General features: G+C 39.5%; 1 protein-coding gene across 11 annotated transcripts in view; it reads left to right on the forward strand.

The window, feature by feature from the left end:
• Window positions 1-225: 225 nt before the first annotated feature.
• RNF145 (ring finger protein 145) overlaps window positions 226-12,772 on the forward strand; it is a 45,883-nt gene continuing 33,336 nt past the window's right edge. For 5 of the 11 annotated variants that reach the window (XM_036423301.1, XM_036423302.1, XM_036423306.1 and 2 more), the window contains exon 1: window positions 7,026-7,228. In XM_036423301.1, coding sequence (XP_036279194.1) covers window positions 7,045-7,228 — 184 coding nt within the window. In that variant the 5' untranslated portion in view covers window positions 7,026-7,044. The other 6 variants (XM_036423303.2, XM_036423305.1, XM_045576749.1 and 3 more) reach the window with 6 other exon arrangements.

Here is a 12,772-nt window from a genome sequence, read left to right on the forward strand (position 1 = left end):
CTGACCCTCTCTACCCATCTCCTGCCTTTCCCCCAGGCCTTCACTGTAATGTTGTCTGGCATCATGTAATACGTTCCGGCATCATTGCTGCTGCGATTGCACCGGGAGAGCGAGGACCGGCCCCCCTCCAGCCCTGCCACGTGCGCCCGGCAGGTGGATGTGGGTGTGAGCGCGTGCGTGGGGAGTGTGGGAGCGCACGTGTGTCAGAATGGCGCGTGTCACAGTGCGCGGGCCGGCGCCGGCGCGCGTTCCCATAACCGCCGGAGCCCGGCTGCGCGGGCCGCCGTGGGCTCGTCTCTCCCACCCACGCACCGCAGCGCGAGGCGGCGGCGCGGGAACCCCCCGGGCCCGCGCGATTGTGAGTGAACGCGGGCGCGCGCGCAGGAGGGGGCGGGGGAGGGGCGCGCCGCGCTGGCGGCGCCGCGCGCAGGCGCAGAGCGCAGGAGAGCGGACCGCGGCCGCCGCCGCAGAGAGTGCCCGGGGGCGGAGCGGAGAGAGCACTGGAGGCCATGGCCGCCGCCGCCGGCTGCTGACGGGCTCTGCCCGCGAGCGCACGCTGCCGCGGACGATGGTGACCGTACGCGTCGGGCCGTTGCCGCCGCCGCTGCCGCCGCCGCCTCCTCCCGAGACACAGCAGCCAAGGCCCGGCGCGGAGGAGCCGCCGCTGTGAGCCCTGCCGTCCCGGCCCCCGCCGCCGCCGCCACCGCCGCCGCCGCCGCTCCAGGAGGACGGGAGGGCGGGGGAGAGAGCCAGGCATCGGCGGAGCCTTCAGCCCTCGGCTGCGCCGCCTCGCAGGCCGGGACGCTGCAGCCCGAGGTGACCGCCCCGTCCGCCCCCTTCCCACCCGGGTGCCCCCGATCCGCCGCCGGCATCCTCCCTTCCCTCCGCTCCCTTCCCCCTTTCCGTCGCCGTGCCTGCCCTTTCTCTGCCTGCGCCCCTTCTCCCCCCGCTCTGCTCGCTTCTCTCAGGCGGCGTCCACATCCCTTCTTCTCCATCGCCAGCCTCTCCCGCGGTCCTCCTGGCCCCCTCGCCGGCCCTTCCCTCCCGGAGCCCCGCACAGGGCCCCTTCCCGCGCCGGATCGGCTCCCCCGCCCCCCATCTCCCCCATCTCCCCACCCTCCCGGAGCCTCCCCCGTCATTCCTAAGGTCCCCTCACTCTGCGCTTCCCCCATCCTCTCCCCGGCATCCCATTTCAAGGCCTTTTGTAAGCCCCTTCCTGAGCTGCCCCTTTCCTAGTCGCTCCTTTCCTCTAGTTCCTACTTCCAACTTTCCCTCTTTCGCAGTCTTTTGTCCACTTTGCGTCCAGGCTTGCCCCCCTCCTTCCTCTTGCCTTGCCCATCTCCGGTCTACGCAGCTCCAAACAGCCTCCTCCTCCTCCTCTTGAGGTGCGAGGTTTGGGGGTTGCAGAAAGGCTTTGCCAAGCCATTCTTCAAATGGGGGACCCGTTTGCTGTGCATCCCGTCCGTGAGTCTTTCTTTTTCTTCAGTAAGAGCATTCCTCATCCCTTCCTTTTTGTCCCTATCGCTTCCTCCTCCTCCTCCTCGCTTGCCATTCCTTCTGCACCCTCCCTCTCCACTCCCGCCCCGCGCAGTTCGCTTTTTCCCACCCAGGGACCCTGAGACCCAGGCCCTTCCTTAAGGAACGAGACTCCTTCGCGCTGGAGGATGAAGAACTTCCCCGCATCTTTCTTTGGAACCTTTCTGGTGTTTGGCGCGGAGGAGCCAGCACCCTTTGCTAGACCTGGAGGAGAGCCCCCCCTGGCACGGGCCTCTCTCCTGGCAGAGTTTTTGTGAACGTAATCCCCTACCCCGCGGCTGCGGCAGCGGCCCCGTTGCTGCTGCTGCTGCTGCTGCTGCTCGCTTTGCAGCGAGCTGAGTCGGGGTTACTATAGTTCAAACGCGTCTGAGATCCGCAGGCGTGGCGTTGGGGGAGGAGAGGCAGGGACGAGGGAGGGGGCTTTGCAGTGTGAAGGCATCAAAGATTAATGGATGGCTTTGCATCGCAGTTTACAGGAAACAGGAAACTAGTGTGAAGGGAAAGGAGAGGGGACCGTGCCTTTTTTATGTTTTAAAACACGGAGCGTGCAGCTCTGACTATTGAATCACGCCCCAAAGAGGATGAGCTGCCGGTGCTGCAGTCGTGACCCCGGTAGAGCGCTGAATGGCAGAGGTAGCAGTTTTTAACTTTCCGCTGTCTGGCCCCCTAAGTTGAAAGATTCAGAGTGGACTGTATCTTTGTGGATCTGGAGATGCTGAGGAACTACGGGACTGCTAGTAGTTTATGTGGAAATCAGGTACATACAAAGTTAGCTAGCAGTGAGTGGGAGTGGGGAGGACCAGCTATATTTTAGACATGTGCCAATGCTTATGTAAGCAGTGCATACTCCTCCCGGGTGTTTTTGGCAGAGTTGACTTATGGTTTTAGGCTCTAGTTTTATCCTTTTACATTTTTTTTTTAGAGCTTATCATACTAACATATGGACGACTAGAAAATCTGTTTTAAGATTGGTTTTAGCTGATGGTAGAATATTTTTTAATTGGATGAGACAAAGGAAATTAGTGATGAGTGAAAGTCCCCCCCCCCTTTTTTGATGGAAAAAGGTGTAGAAACTTTCAGCCTTAAATTATCCTAAGTATGTCCTGAAAAATTTTAAATTGTGTTATATAGTATTCTTATTTTTGCTTTGTCTTTTTGAAAGGGAGTTTATCCAGGAGATGTGAATACTATTCATTTTTTTTGGAAACATCACATTATTTTCCATTTCTGTTATTTACCACAATTCTTCAACTGAGATGAGCCATGACTTAAATATCTTATGTTTATTATATTGTTCGTGATGATTTGTTTGATTTCTTTAGATTTAAAACCAATGCAGTGTTTTCAGGAAAGTGTAGAATGAGGCTTCTTGTGTTTCCTAACCCACAAATATGAATGGTGAACCATGCAGCGTTATACTTGTACAGATATTACTGTGTTTGTAAGTAGCGATGATTGCTTTCAAGCCTGGGAAAGTCATTTAATGAAATCATTGTGGTCCTGTTTTTGGTTAGCATTTGTTGAACCTTTTTTTCCCCATTATTGGACAGAGAGGTTTAAAAAAAAATTTTTTTTTTTTTGAATTGTTTGCTTAAACTCCTGGGTAAAGCATCTTTAAATTTTAGTTTATGGTACTTGCTGAGACATGGTGGTGGAGTATTATTTTTCCAATTCTTCATAGTTCAAGGAGAAAACTTTAAAATCTTTCATTGAAAGTAAAATGTATGTAACTGAACTGGGCTGGAAGTAGCTTATATGTTTGGTTGTAAGAGTGTGGAGCCTTTTAGTTTTCTTTGCCTTTGGCTTTCCTCCTTATTTTTGAGAAATTTTTGGTCTTGTTTTGGTTTTAAGAGAATTTGGAGCTCACTCTGACTTAGGATATGCTCATTAGATCTATCCAACAAGTCTAAGGAAAAAGATAAATGAAGCTTGAACCAAACAACATAAAGGTATAATAATCTCTTTACTCCAGGAGAGAAAGCTCTATTTTGACTGAAAGCTTGTAATCATTGATTTGGCAGGTATGAGTGGTTTCAGGTATCTGCAAATCAAATATTTCAGCATCTTGTTTAGGTGTTGGTTTAGTTTATGGTGCTATAGTGTTATGTATGGTATTTATTTGTGCTGATCACCACTCTATATGGCATTTCTACTTTAGAAAGATTAAAAATTATTTAGAGAAAATGTTTTCTTTTTCTTTTTTTCTTTCCATATCTTTTGTGGGTAACATTTTAGATTTGGTTTTTCATGTATAAACTTTGTTTCCTCCATATCCCTACACATGGCATTCACGTACAGAAATAAATGAAAAGCTTAATAAGCAATAGATTTGTTATTAAATGGGCATATTTCATTCTATCCAAGGTCCTTCTTAATTTAGACTCTCGAGTTTACTATGTATAGAGTTTGGGGCTTGGCCTTGAATATTCTTCTGTATTGACAGCTTTAGAGATCCATGATTCTCTTTTTTTTAAAATTTATTTTATTGATTTTTTTTTTTTTAGAGAGAGGAAGGGAGAGGGATAGAGAGCTAGAAACATCAATCAGCTGCCTCCCGCACACTCCCCACTAGGGATGTGCCCGCAACCAAGGTACTTGCCCTTGGCCGGAATCGAACTTGGCACTCTTGAGCTCGCAGGCCGACACTCTATCCACTGAGCCAAACCGGTCAGGGCCCATGATTCTCTTTTTATTCTTGTTCTGTTTGTGAAACAGGAGTAGAGTTAAATACGAGGGAATATGTACCATTATACTAATGGTATTTTGTAATAGAGATGATTCTTTGTAAGAATTAAAGAGATTCTCCCCTCCCCCCAAAAAAACCAAAAACCCAAAAAACAAAAAACAGTTCAAATCTTGATTTCTAATGCAGGGTTGGTTATTTGTTTCAAGTTTTTTCTCTACCCCTTAAGAGCTACAGTGAAGGATGAAAGTGGGTACATTTAAAAATAACATTAAAAAGAGGAAGGTTCCAAATCAAATGAAGTAAATATGGACCTCAAAATATTAACTCAGTAAATATTTTCTTTTATGTTGTTGCTTAAAAAAGGAGTAGTGATTTATATTGGATTTTAGAATATGGAAAAATAGCTAAACTCCTAAGAACACATTGAGTTATCAGTTTAAACCACCAGAATAAGCTGTTATTTCCTGTGTGTGTGTGTGTGTGTGTGTGTGTGTGTGTGTGTTTAAATCCTCACCTGAGGATAGGCTTACATTAATTTTAGAGTGAGAGGGAAACATCCATGGGTTGTCTCCTGCCCGACCATGCCAGATCTCTCAGGATATGCCCTGACTGGGAATCAAACCCAAGACCTTTTGGGTTCTTGGGTCCATGCTCCAACCAACTGAGCCACATTGGCAGGGCTCCTGTATATATTCTTTTTTTAAAAAAATATATTTTATTGATTTTTTTACAGAGAGGAAGGGAGAGAGATAGAGAGCTAGAAACGTCGATGACAGAGAAACATCGACTAGCTGCCTCTTGCACACCCCCTACCGGGGATGTGCCCGCAACCAAGGTACATGCCCTTGACCGGAATCGAACCTGGGACCCTTCAGTCCGTAGACCCGACGCTCTACCGCTGAGCCAAACCGGTTTCGGCTCCTGTATATATTCTTAAGTAGATGGCACAAGCACATCATACTTTTTACAAAGAATTTTTCTTTTTATAAGTGCATCTCCATACCTTCCAAATAACACATGAATAGTCTAAAACTGTGGTCAGCAAACTGGCTCGTGAGCCACATGCGGCCCTTTGGCCCCTTGAGTGTAGTAGCTCTTCCACAAAATACCACAGCCTGGGCGAGTCTATTTTGAAGTGGCTTTAGAAAAAGTTTAAGAAATTTGGCTCTCAAAAGAAATTTCAATTGTTGTACTGTTGATATTTGGCTCTGTTGACTAATGAGTTTGCTGACCACTGGTCTAAAACATTTGGCAAACAGGAAAAGGTAGAAAGAAGGGAATAAAACTTACCCCAGCCTTACTGTTGAAAGGATGTTAATATTTTGGTATATTTCTTCCCAGCCCCCCCTCCCCTCCCCGCTTAAATATGAGCTTTGAGAAACTTAGGATCCTGAATAAATGTTGATTTGAGATTTTATTTTTCAGTGCTTTTTTTCTCTTAGGCCCACCTATTTGATTTGGATTCTCTCTCACCGTATTATTGTTATTTTTTAATGTAGGATAATTATTAAAGTGGTCTTGTTCATTTAAAGTAACCAGATTTTCAGTATTTACAAAAATGTTAATTATTCGGTATTGATAGGATGTGTATATATAATAGGAATGATACATGATTAGCTAACAATCAATGAAATTATCATTTATTTCCATGCTTGAAAAACTTATAATAACAGTGTGCCAAGTTGTGCTGCTCCCTTTTTAAAAAGAAATAACACAAAAAACAACTATCTGAGCTTGGGAGCAATGAAAATTAGAGGGTAAAATGGAAATACTGACAAATATTTAACTATAGCATAGCAATCTGTCACTATAATTTTCTTCAGAAATAAATGTTTTCATTTGTCTGAAATCACTGCCAAAGCTAGACATGTGTTTAGCTTTCTCAGCAAAATCCTTAAAAGGATATTGTCAGAGCCAACAATTCAGAATTATCTTAAAATTGTCCTTTACCCACCTTTGTCCTATCCTATCCTCTTTTTTGTAATTCCTTGGGTTAATTTGCAGCTCACTTATATAAAACAGTATTCCACTGAATTGTCCTGTTAAGTAGATTTGTCCAGGAGATTCTTAATTTCCTTCTTTTTCCCTTCTTCACTCTGCTGCTCATTAGCAATTCAGTAAAGTCAGAGGCTGCAGATTCACACAATGCCTGACTTCTTTCACGTGCCAGCAAGCATGTCTGTGTATCATAGGAAGAATCTAAATTATTTTCCTACCTTGAAGGCAAATGATGGAGATTTCAGATTAAGATATTAACTCTAATAATTCAAGGAAACAGTATTGCAAATAATAGTTCCTTTACATGTAGTAAAGATAAAATGCATATCACCAGTTCTCTGGATTTTATCTATAGCATGTAAATTCAGTACTTCTGTTTTGATTAAGGGATAAGGAAAAGAATAGATTGAGATGCTGCAGACTAAATATGTACTTATCAAATTTTTATTGAACTGTTTAGGTTTTTAACATTTATTAATATTTAATGTTTTCCTTCATTTAAGAGCTACATATATATCTCAAGTAATTTCATAGGAGTGAATTTTTTATTGCAAATTAATTAGACAAAAGCTACAATATTATTTTAGGGTATTTTGTTGCTAAGTGCCTAGCTTTGGAATTAGGGGCTTTTTAAAACTAAATTTGGAGGCCTGAACATTTCATCAGAATCTTAATGTGGCTAGGGAGTTTCATACAGTCCAATATAGTCTTTTTATAGTATGGAAAATCCAATAGACTCATAAGAAGATATCTAAAAGCTATTTGAGGTGACATGTTTTTATATACTGTACCTCTTGAATTTTAGGTCTGCTCCAAGAAAAAACATGGCTGCAAAGGAGAAAATGGAGGCAATGTTAAATGTGGCCCTCAGGGTGCCAAGCATCATGCTGTTGGATGTCTTGTACAGATGGGATGTCAGCTCCTTCTTCCAGCAGATCCAAAGAAGTAGCCTCAATCACAACCCTCTTTTCCAATATAAGTATTTGGCTCTTAATATGCATTATGTAGGTAAGTATCTGCATCACCTTTTGTTGAGCCATAATGAATGTTTATGAATCTTGTTTATAGTCTTACTATTGCATATGGTTTATTAGGGGTAGAAGAAAACAGTTATATTATTTTACTGGATGAAACTAGAGGGCAGAAGAAAACATTTTAGATTTTAATATGATAAAATATAAATAATGAAGAATACTTTTCTAGATATTTAGCTTGTTTTAATTTGTGATTATTTGTGGTTTTGGTAGTGATTCAGAAAGTAAGCTTTTTAAAATGCATTATTCTTTATTGTTCAAACATCAGTTGAAAATAAAGCCTTCAGCCCTAACCGGTTTGGCTCAGTGGATAGAACATCAGCCTGTGGTCCCAGGTTAGATTCCGGTCAAGGGCATGTCCCTTGGTTGTGGGCACATACCCAATAGGGGCTGTGCAGGAGGCAGCTGATCGATGTTTCTCTCTCATTGATGTTTCTAACTCTCTATCTCTCTCCCTTCCTCTCTGTAAAAAATCATTAAAATATATTTAAAAAAAGAAAAGAAAAGAAAACTTAAATTTCAGTTAAATGAAAGGTGGGAAATGATATAATATTTTCTTTTAAAATTCTCTTTGAAATATAATTGATATGATTTGGAGTTAGTTATAAAAGTAATGTTGAGGGGTTAAAGAAATTAAAGTCAAGAAATACTTTCAGGAACCGAAACCAGTTTGGCTTAGTGTATAGAGTGTCGGCTTGCGGACTGAAGTGTCCCGGGTTCGATTCCGGTCAAAGGCATGTATCTTGGTTGCAGGCACCTCTCCAGTGGGCGGTGTGCAGGAGGGAGCTGATGAGATGTTTCTCTCTCATCAGTGTTTCTGACTATCTGTCCCTCTCTCTTTCTCTCTGTAAAAAATCAATAAAATATATTAAAAAAAAAATACATTAAAAAAATACTTTCAGGAAACATAAAATTCTACATAACATAAAAACATAAAAATCTACATTAAAAACGTATGATTCTCAATTTTTTGGTTAATTTTTGATTACATGAAATGATACAACAATATATTTTATTTAGCATTGCTATTGCATAACTCAATACATGGTTTGAATGATGTATTATAGTGGTTTTATTAATATTTTTACTAGAATTGCCCATCAACAAGTGCATCTTTTATAAAATTGTGAAGGGTTGTCCTCTCTCTATGAGATTTATTTTTATCTATTGAAGGACTTCTTGGGTGCCAAAGCCTAGCCCTGAGAACCCCTTCCAGCTCTAAGAGATTATTACCAAGTAAGTCATTGTGGGAAGAAATAAGATCTAGCAGAAAAGACAGTGTGTACTAGAAGCAGAACATCTGAATACAATAAACTGTCTCTCTTAGGTGGCACTACATTGGGAAAGTCTGTGACATGAGAAGATTGTTTTATGCTGTGAAACACTATAATTCTCAGCCCTTTATTAGAGGCTTTGTATGTTAGCAATTTATGAGAAATAATTCCAGTCTGTTTTAGAAGAACAATTGAGTACTTGGCTTAGATGTTTAGCTTAATCAAATAATTTACAGGGTGGTTTAAAAAATGTGTTTATCATGTATATTATTTTTTATAGATTTAAATATTTGTTATAAAAACAGCCATTTTGTAACCAGAAACATTAAATTTAGAAATTGAATGTGTTCTAGTTCTGTTGCCTTTCATACCCACTGACATAACTTTGTGAATGTAACTCATCCTTCTTAAATACACTTAGTATACGCTATGGTAGAGTAAGCTCAGTGATTACATAGTAGATAATTTCAGCTTGAATAGTTTTTGGTTATAGAAACCCCTGTGTCAAAGTATTATATAGTGCTTATGTAATGTTCTTGATTACAGAAATTTTCTCCTTAAACACTGTAATGTATTTATGTTTAAAAATCAATAAGCATAAAAAGTATACAGTGAAAAGTATCTCCCCCTATATCTGTTTCTCATTCATTAAGTTCTCATTCTGAGCCTGAACAAGCAGCTATTTTTATTTCTTTGTGTATAATCTTACAGATATTTTTGTGTATATATAAATAAGTATAAAGATGTGTTGATAATATAAGTGTAAATAAAATATATAGTTTAAGTGTTTGTATTTCCCCTTTTTTGTACTATTAGTATAATGCACACTATTCTGAACCATTTGTTTGTTTTAACTTAATGACAAATCAGAACCATAATTACTGCTTTTAGATATTCATGAAATAAAGCTTTGTATTCTGTTCTGCCAAATCAAAAGTTTTTGCGATAATGTTGAGTCCTCACTCTCGCCCCAATCGAATAACTGTGTCCTTATATAGTCTATTGAACTAACAATTAGTGGGCATTTTAGGTAGGTCCTGTCTTCTATTTCATTAAGTATTGTACTAAATAATTTGGTATAGCCATAATTTCATCGAGTACAAATATAATGTTGGGATAAATTGCTAGGAGTGAAATTGCTGGATTAGAGAATGTATATGTTTGTAGTATTGAGTGATTGTACTCTCCGCAGGGTTTTACTATTTTGTACCTCCAGGAACAATGGTTGAGGGTTCCTGCAGTCCTACATCCTTTTCAAAGAAGTGTTACAAACTTTCATATTTATTTTCAGTATGTGAAAATGGATGTTTTTAAATGTAGTTTTATTTTTTTCTCATTATGAGTGAGATTTAATTTATTTACATTTAAGAAAAATGTGTATTTCCTCTTGGGAAAGTTGTCAGTTAATGTCCTTTGCCCACTTTTCTATGAGATTGTTAGCCTTTTTTAAACAATTTGTGGGAGAAACTTGTCCTTTGAAGTCATTTTTCCCAGTTTCAGTTCCCTTAATTATGCTTGATTTTTTTTTTGACATGCAGAATTTGTTTTTGATGTGATTTAATTTATTGTTTCTTCTTTTATAACTTTACAATTTTGAATTGACTAGAAAAGCTTTTCTGAATTTATATGCATGCACAGTGTGTTCCAAATATAAATTTCCCCCCAGATAACTGTCCAGTAGTCTCTGTGTATTTATTAAACAGTTTTTCTGACTGATTATTATTACTAAATTATATATACTTATACAACATACTAAAATATTATATTATCACATACATTTTGTTCTATTTCTGAATTTTTTTCCTGTCTTTATTTTTAAGCCTCATCCAAGGATGTTTATTAATTTTAGAAAAAGAGAGAAAGTGAAAAAAAGTGAGAGAGAGAAAGAAAGAGATAAAGAAAAAGAGAAAGAAACATTCATCAGTTGTCTCCTTATGCACTGACCGGGAATCGAACCCGAAACCTTTTGGTATATGGGATGAAGCTCCAACCATCTGAGCCTCTCCTTTTGTTTTGTCTATCTTATTATTAAAGATTTAGATTATTTTCATTGACTGATAGAGTTTGTCCCTTCATTACTTTTTATTTCTCCCTCTGAGTTTTTCTGTTGTTAGTTTTCTATATGAACTTTAGAATTATCTAGTCTTTTTAGTTCAAAAGTTTTATTCATACTACTATCATTTTGCATAAGTATTGCTAATCTCTCAAAAATCTTGTGCAGTATGTTATTATCACAGTTATTTTTCCATTGGAATGTGAAAATGGGGGTGTGGATTCTTTTTGTTGTTGATGATTTAAAAAAAAAATATATATTTTATTGATTTTTTACAGAGAGGAAGGGAGAGAGATAGAGAGCTAGAAACGTCAATGAGAGAGAAACATCGACCAGCTGCCTCTTGCACACCCCCTATCGGGGATGTGCCTGCAACCAATGTACATGCCCTTGACCGGAATCAAACCTGGGACCTTTCAGTCCGCAGATCGACGCTCTACCACTGAGCCAAACCGGCTTTGGCTGATTTGTTTTTTTGTTTGTTTTCTTGCCTAACCTAATGGGTCTCTAAAGGGTTTGAGAACCATTAATTCAGTCTAAACTCCTTACTGGAATTTACAAGGCTTTATATTGAGACTTTTGGCTCCAGTTCTGTTAGCACTACCTCACAGTATTCTCCCAATGTTCTTTCTGTTTGACACCAAATATTAATCTGGCCTACAGAATTGGCTGTCTTCTCCGGCTGTTTTCTTTTCCTAGAATTTTTTTTCTTTCTTCCTCCTGGTAGAGAAATTCATTCACTCTTTGAGGTCCAGATCAAACTTAATCAGTTAATCAACCATAGCCTTTCTAATGTTTGCTTATTACAGCAACAATATTGTATCATACTTTTGTCCATGTTCATGTTTCACTAGACTGATTATTTTAGTTTCCTTTGGATCTTCAATGCCTAGGAATGCATATGGGTCATACTTTACATATAATAATGTTAGTGGAGTAACTGGGTAATTGACAGAATGAATTAAATGAATATGTTCAATTAGAGGATTTGGTAGCTGGTTCTATGAGATGCACAGGAAATGAGAAAGATAATATATGGAAAGGAAAAGGATAGTTCATTCAAAGAATTTAAGGAAAAGTTTTATGCCATAGACTGACTAGAAAAATTCTTCAGCCACAAACACTAAAAATGCTTGTTAAATATAATAAATATCCTCTTAAATACCTCTATTTAAAACCAACACCCCCATTTTCACATTCCAGTTATTTAGCATTATAAATTCGGGCAATTATTTTAAGAAATGAAAAGCGAATAGAAATACTTGTCTGACTTCTGCTGGATTGTTCTAGGGTGCATGTGTAATAGGAATTTTACCTCTTTAGTCCCTTAGCACACCTCATCTGTTTTCCTTGCCTTAAGCATGATGGTTGAGTCAGCCTGAGAGAGGCATTAGATGCTAAGAAGGGATATCTGTGCCCTAATAAAGACTTAGTAAGTGGAAAATAGTGACAGGAGAGTAGATTAACCAGATTTACAAGACCTAGAATATCGGACTGAGAAGTTTAGAACTTTAAAGTTTTGAACAAGAGAGTTGCCTAGATGAAAGTGAAGGTTTTGAGAATATTACCCTGATAATGAAATATAGGATGCATGAAGATGAAAGGAGACTGAAAGAAGAATAGTAATTAGTATGCTTATATATTACAGCATGATTTAGGATGGGAACATAAGGGACTGGAAAGGAAGGGTAACATGTGACAGATTTATTGAGAAAGACTCAGCAGGGCTTGGTAATAGGAGAAAAGATGACTCAGATTTGAGTCAACGTGAATGGGATTTAGGAGAGTGAAAGAGGGTGAGCTAGCTTGTTGAGGAAGGAGACGGGAGCTTAGTTCGTACTTGTTGTATATTAGAACATCTCACTGGAATATGACCAGGCATCATGTGCTATGAGATGTCTTCTTAGAATAAGAAATGATTAAGCTTTGGAAGAGGCGGGGAAGAGGGAGAAAATGGGAGATATCTGTAATACTATCAACAGTAAAATATATATTAAAAAAATAAGTGATAAAGTTTTTTACTTAGAAAAGAAAGGATTAAGTTTTTTGTTTTTGCTTGTATAATAGGTTCTGAATAACTATTTGTTGATACCATACATCTAGAATGGTGTATTTGAAGCAAGAAAATTGATTATTGAAGCTACATATAGGTCTAGTAATAATTAATGTCGTTTTCTAATACTTTTTTAAA

Source organism: Pipistrellus kuhlii, unplaced genomic scaffold (genome assembly GCF_014108245.1).
Source record: "Pipistrellus kuhlii isolate mPipKuh1 unplaced genomic scaffold, mPipKuh1.p scaffold_m20_p_8, whole genome shotgun sequence".
Lineage (NCBI taxonomy): Eukaryota > Metazoa > Chordata > Mammalia > Chiroptera > Vespertilionidae > Pipistrellus > Pipistrellus kuhlii.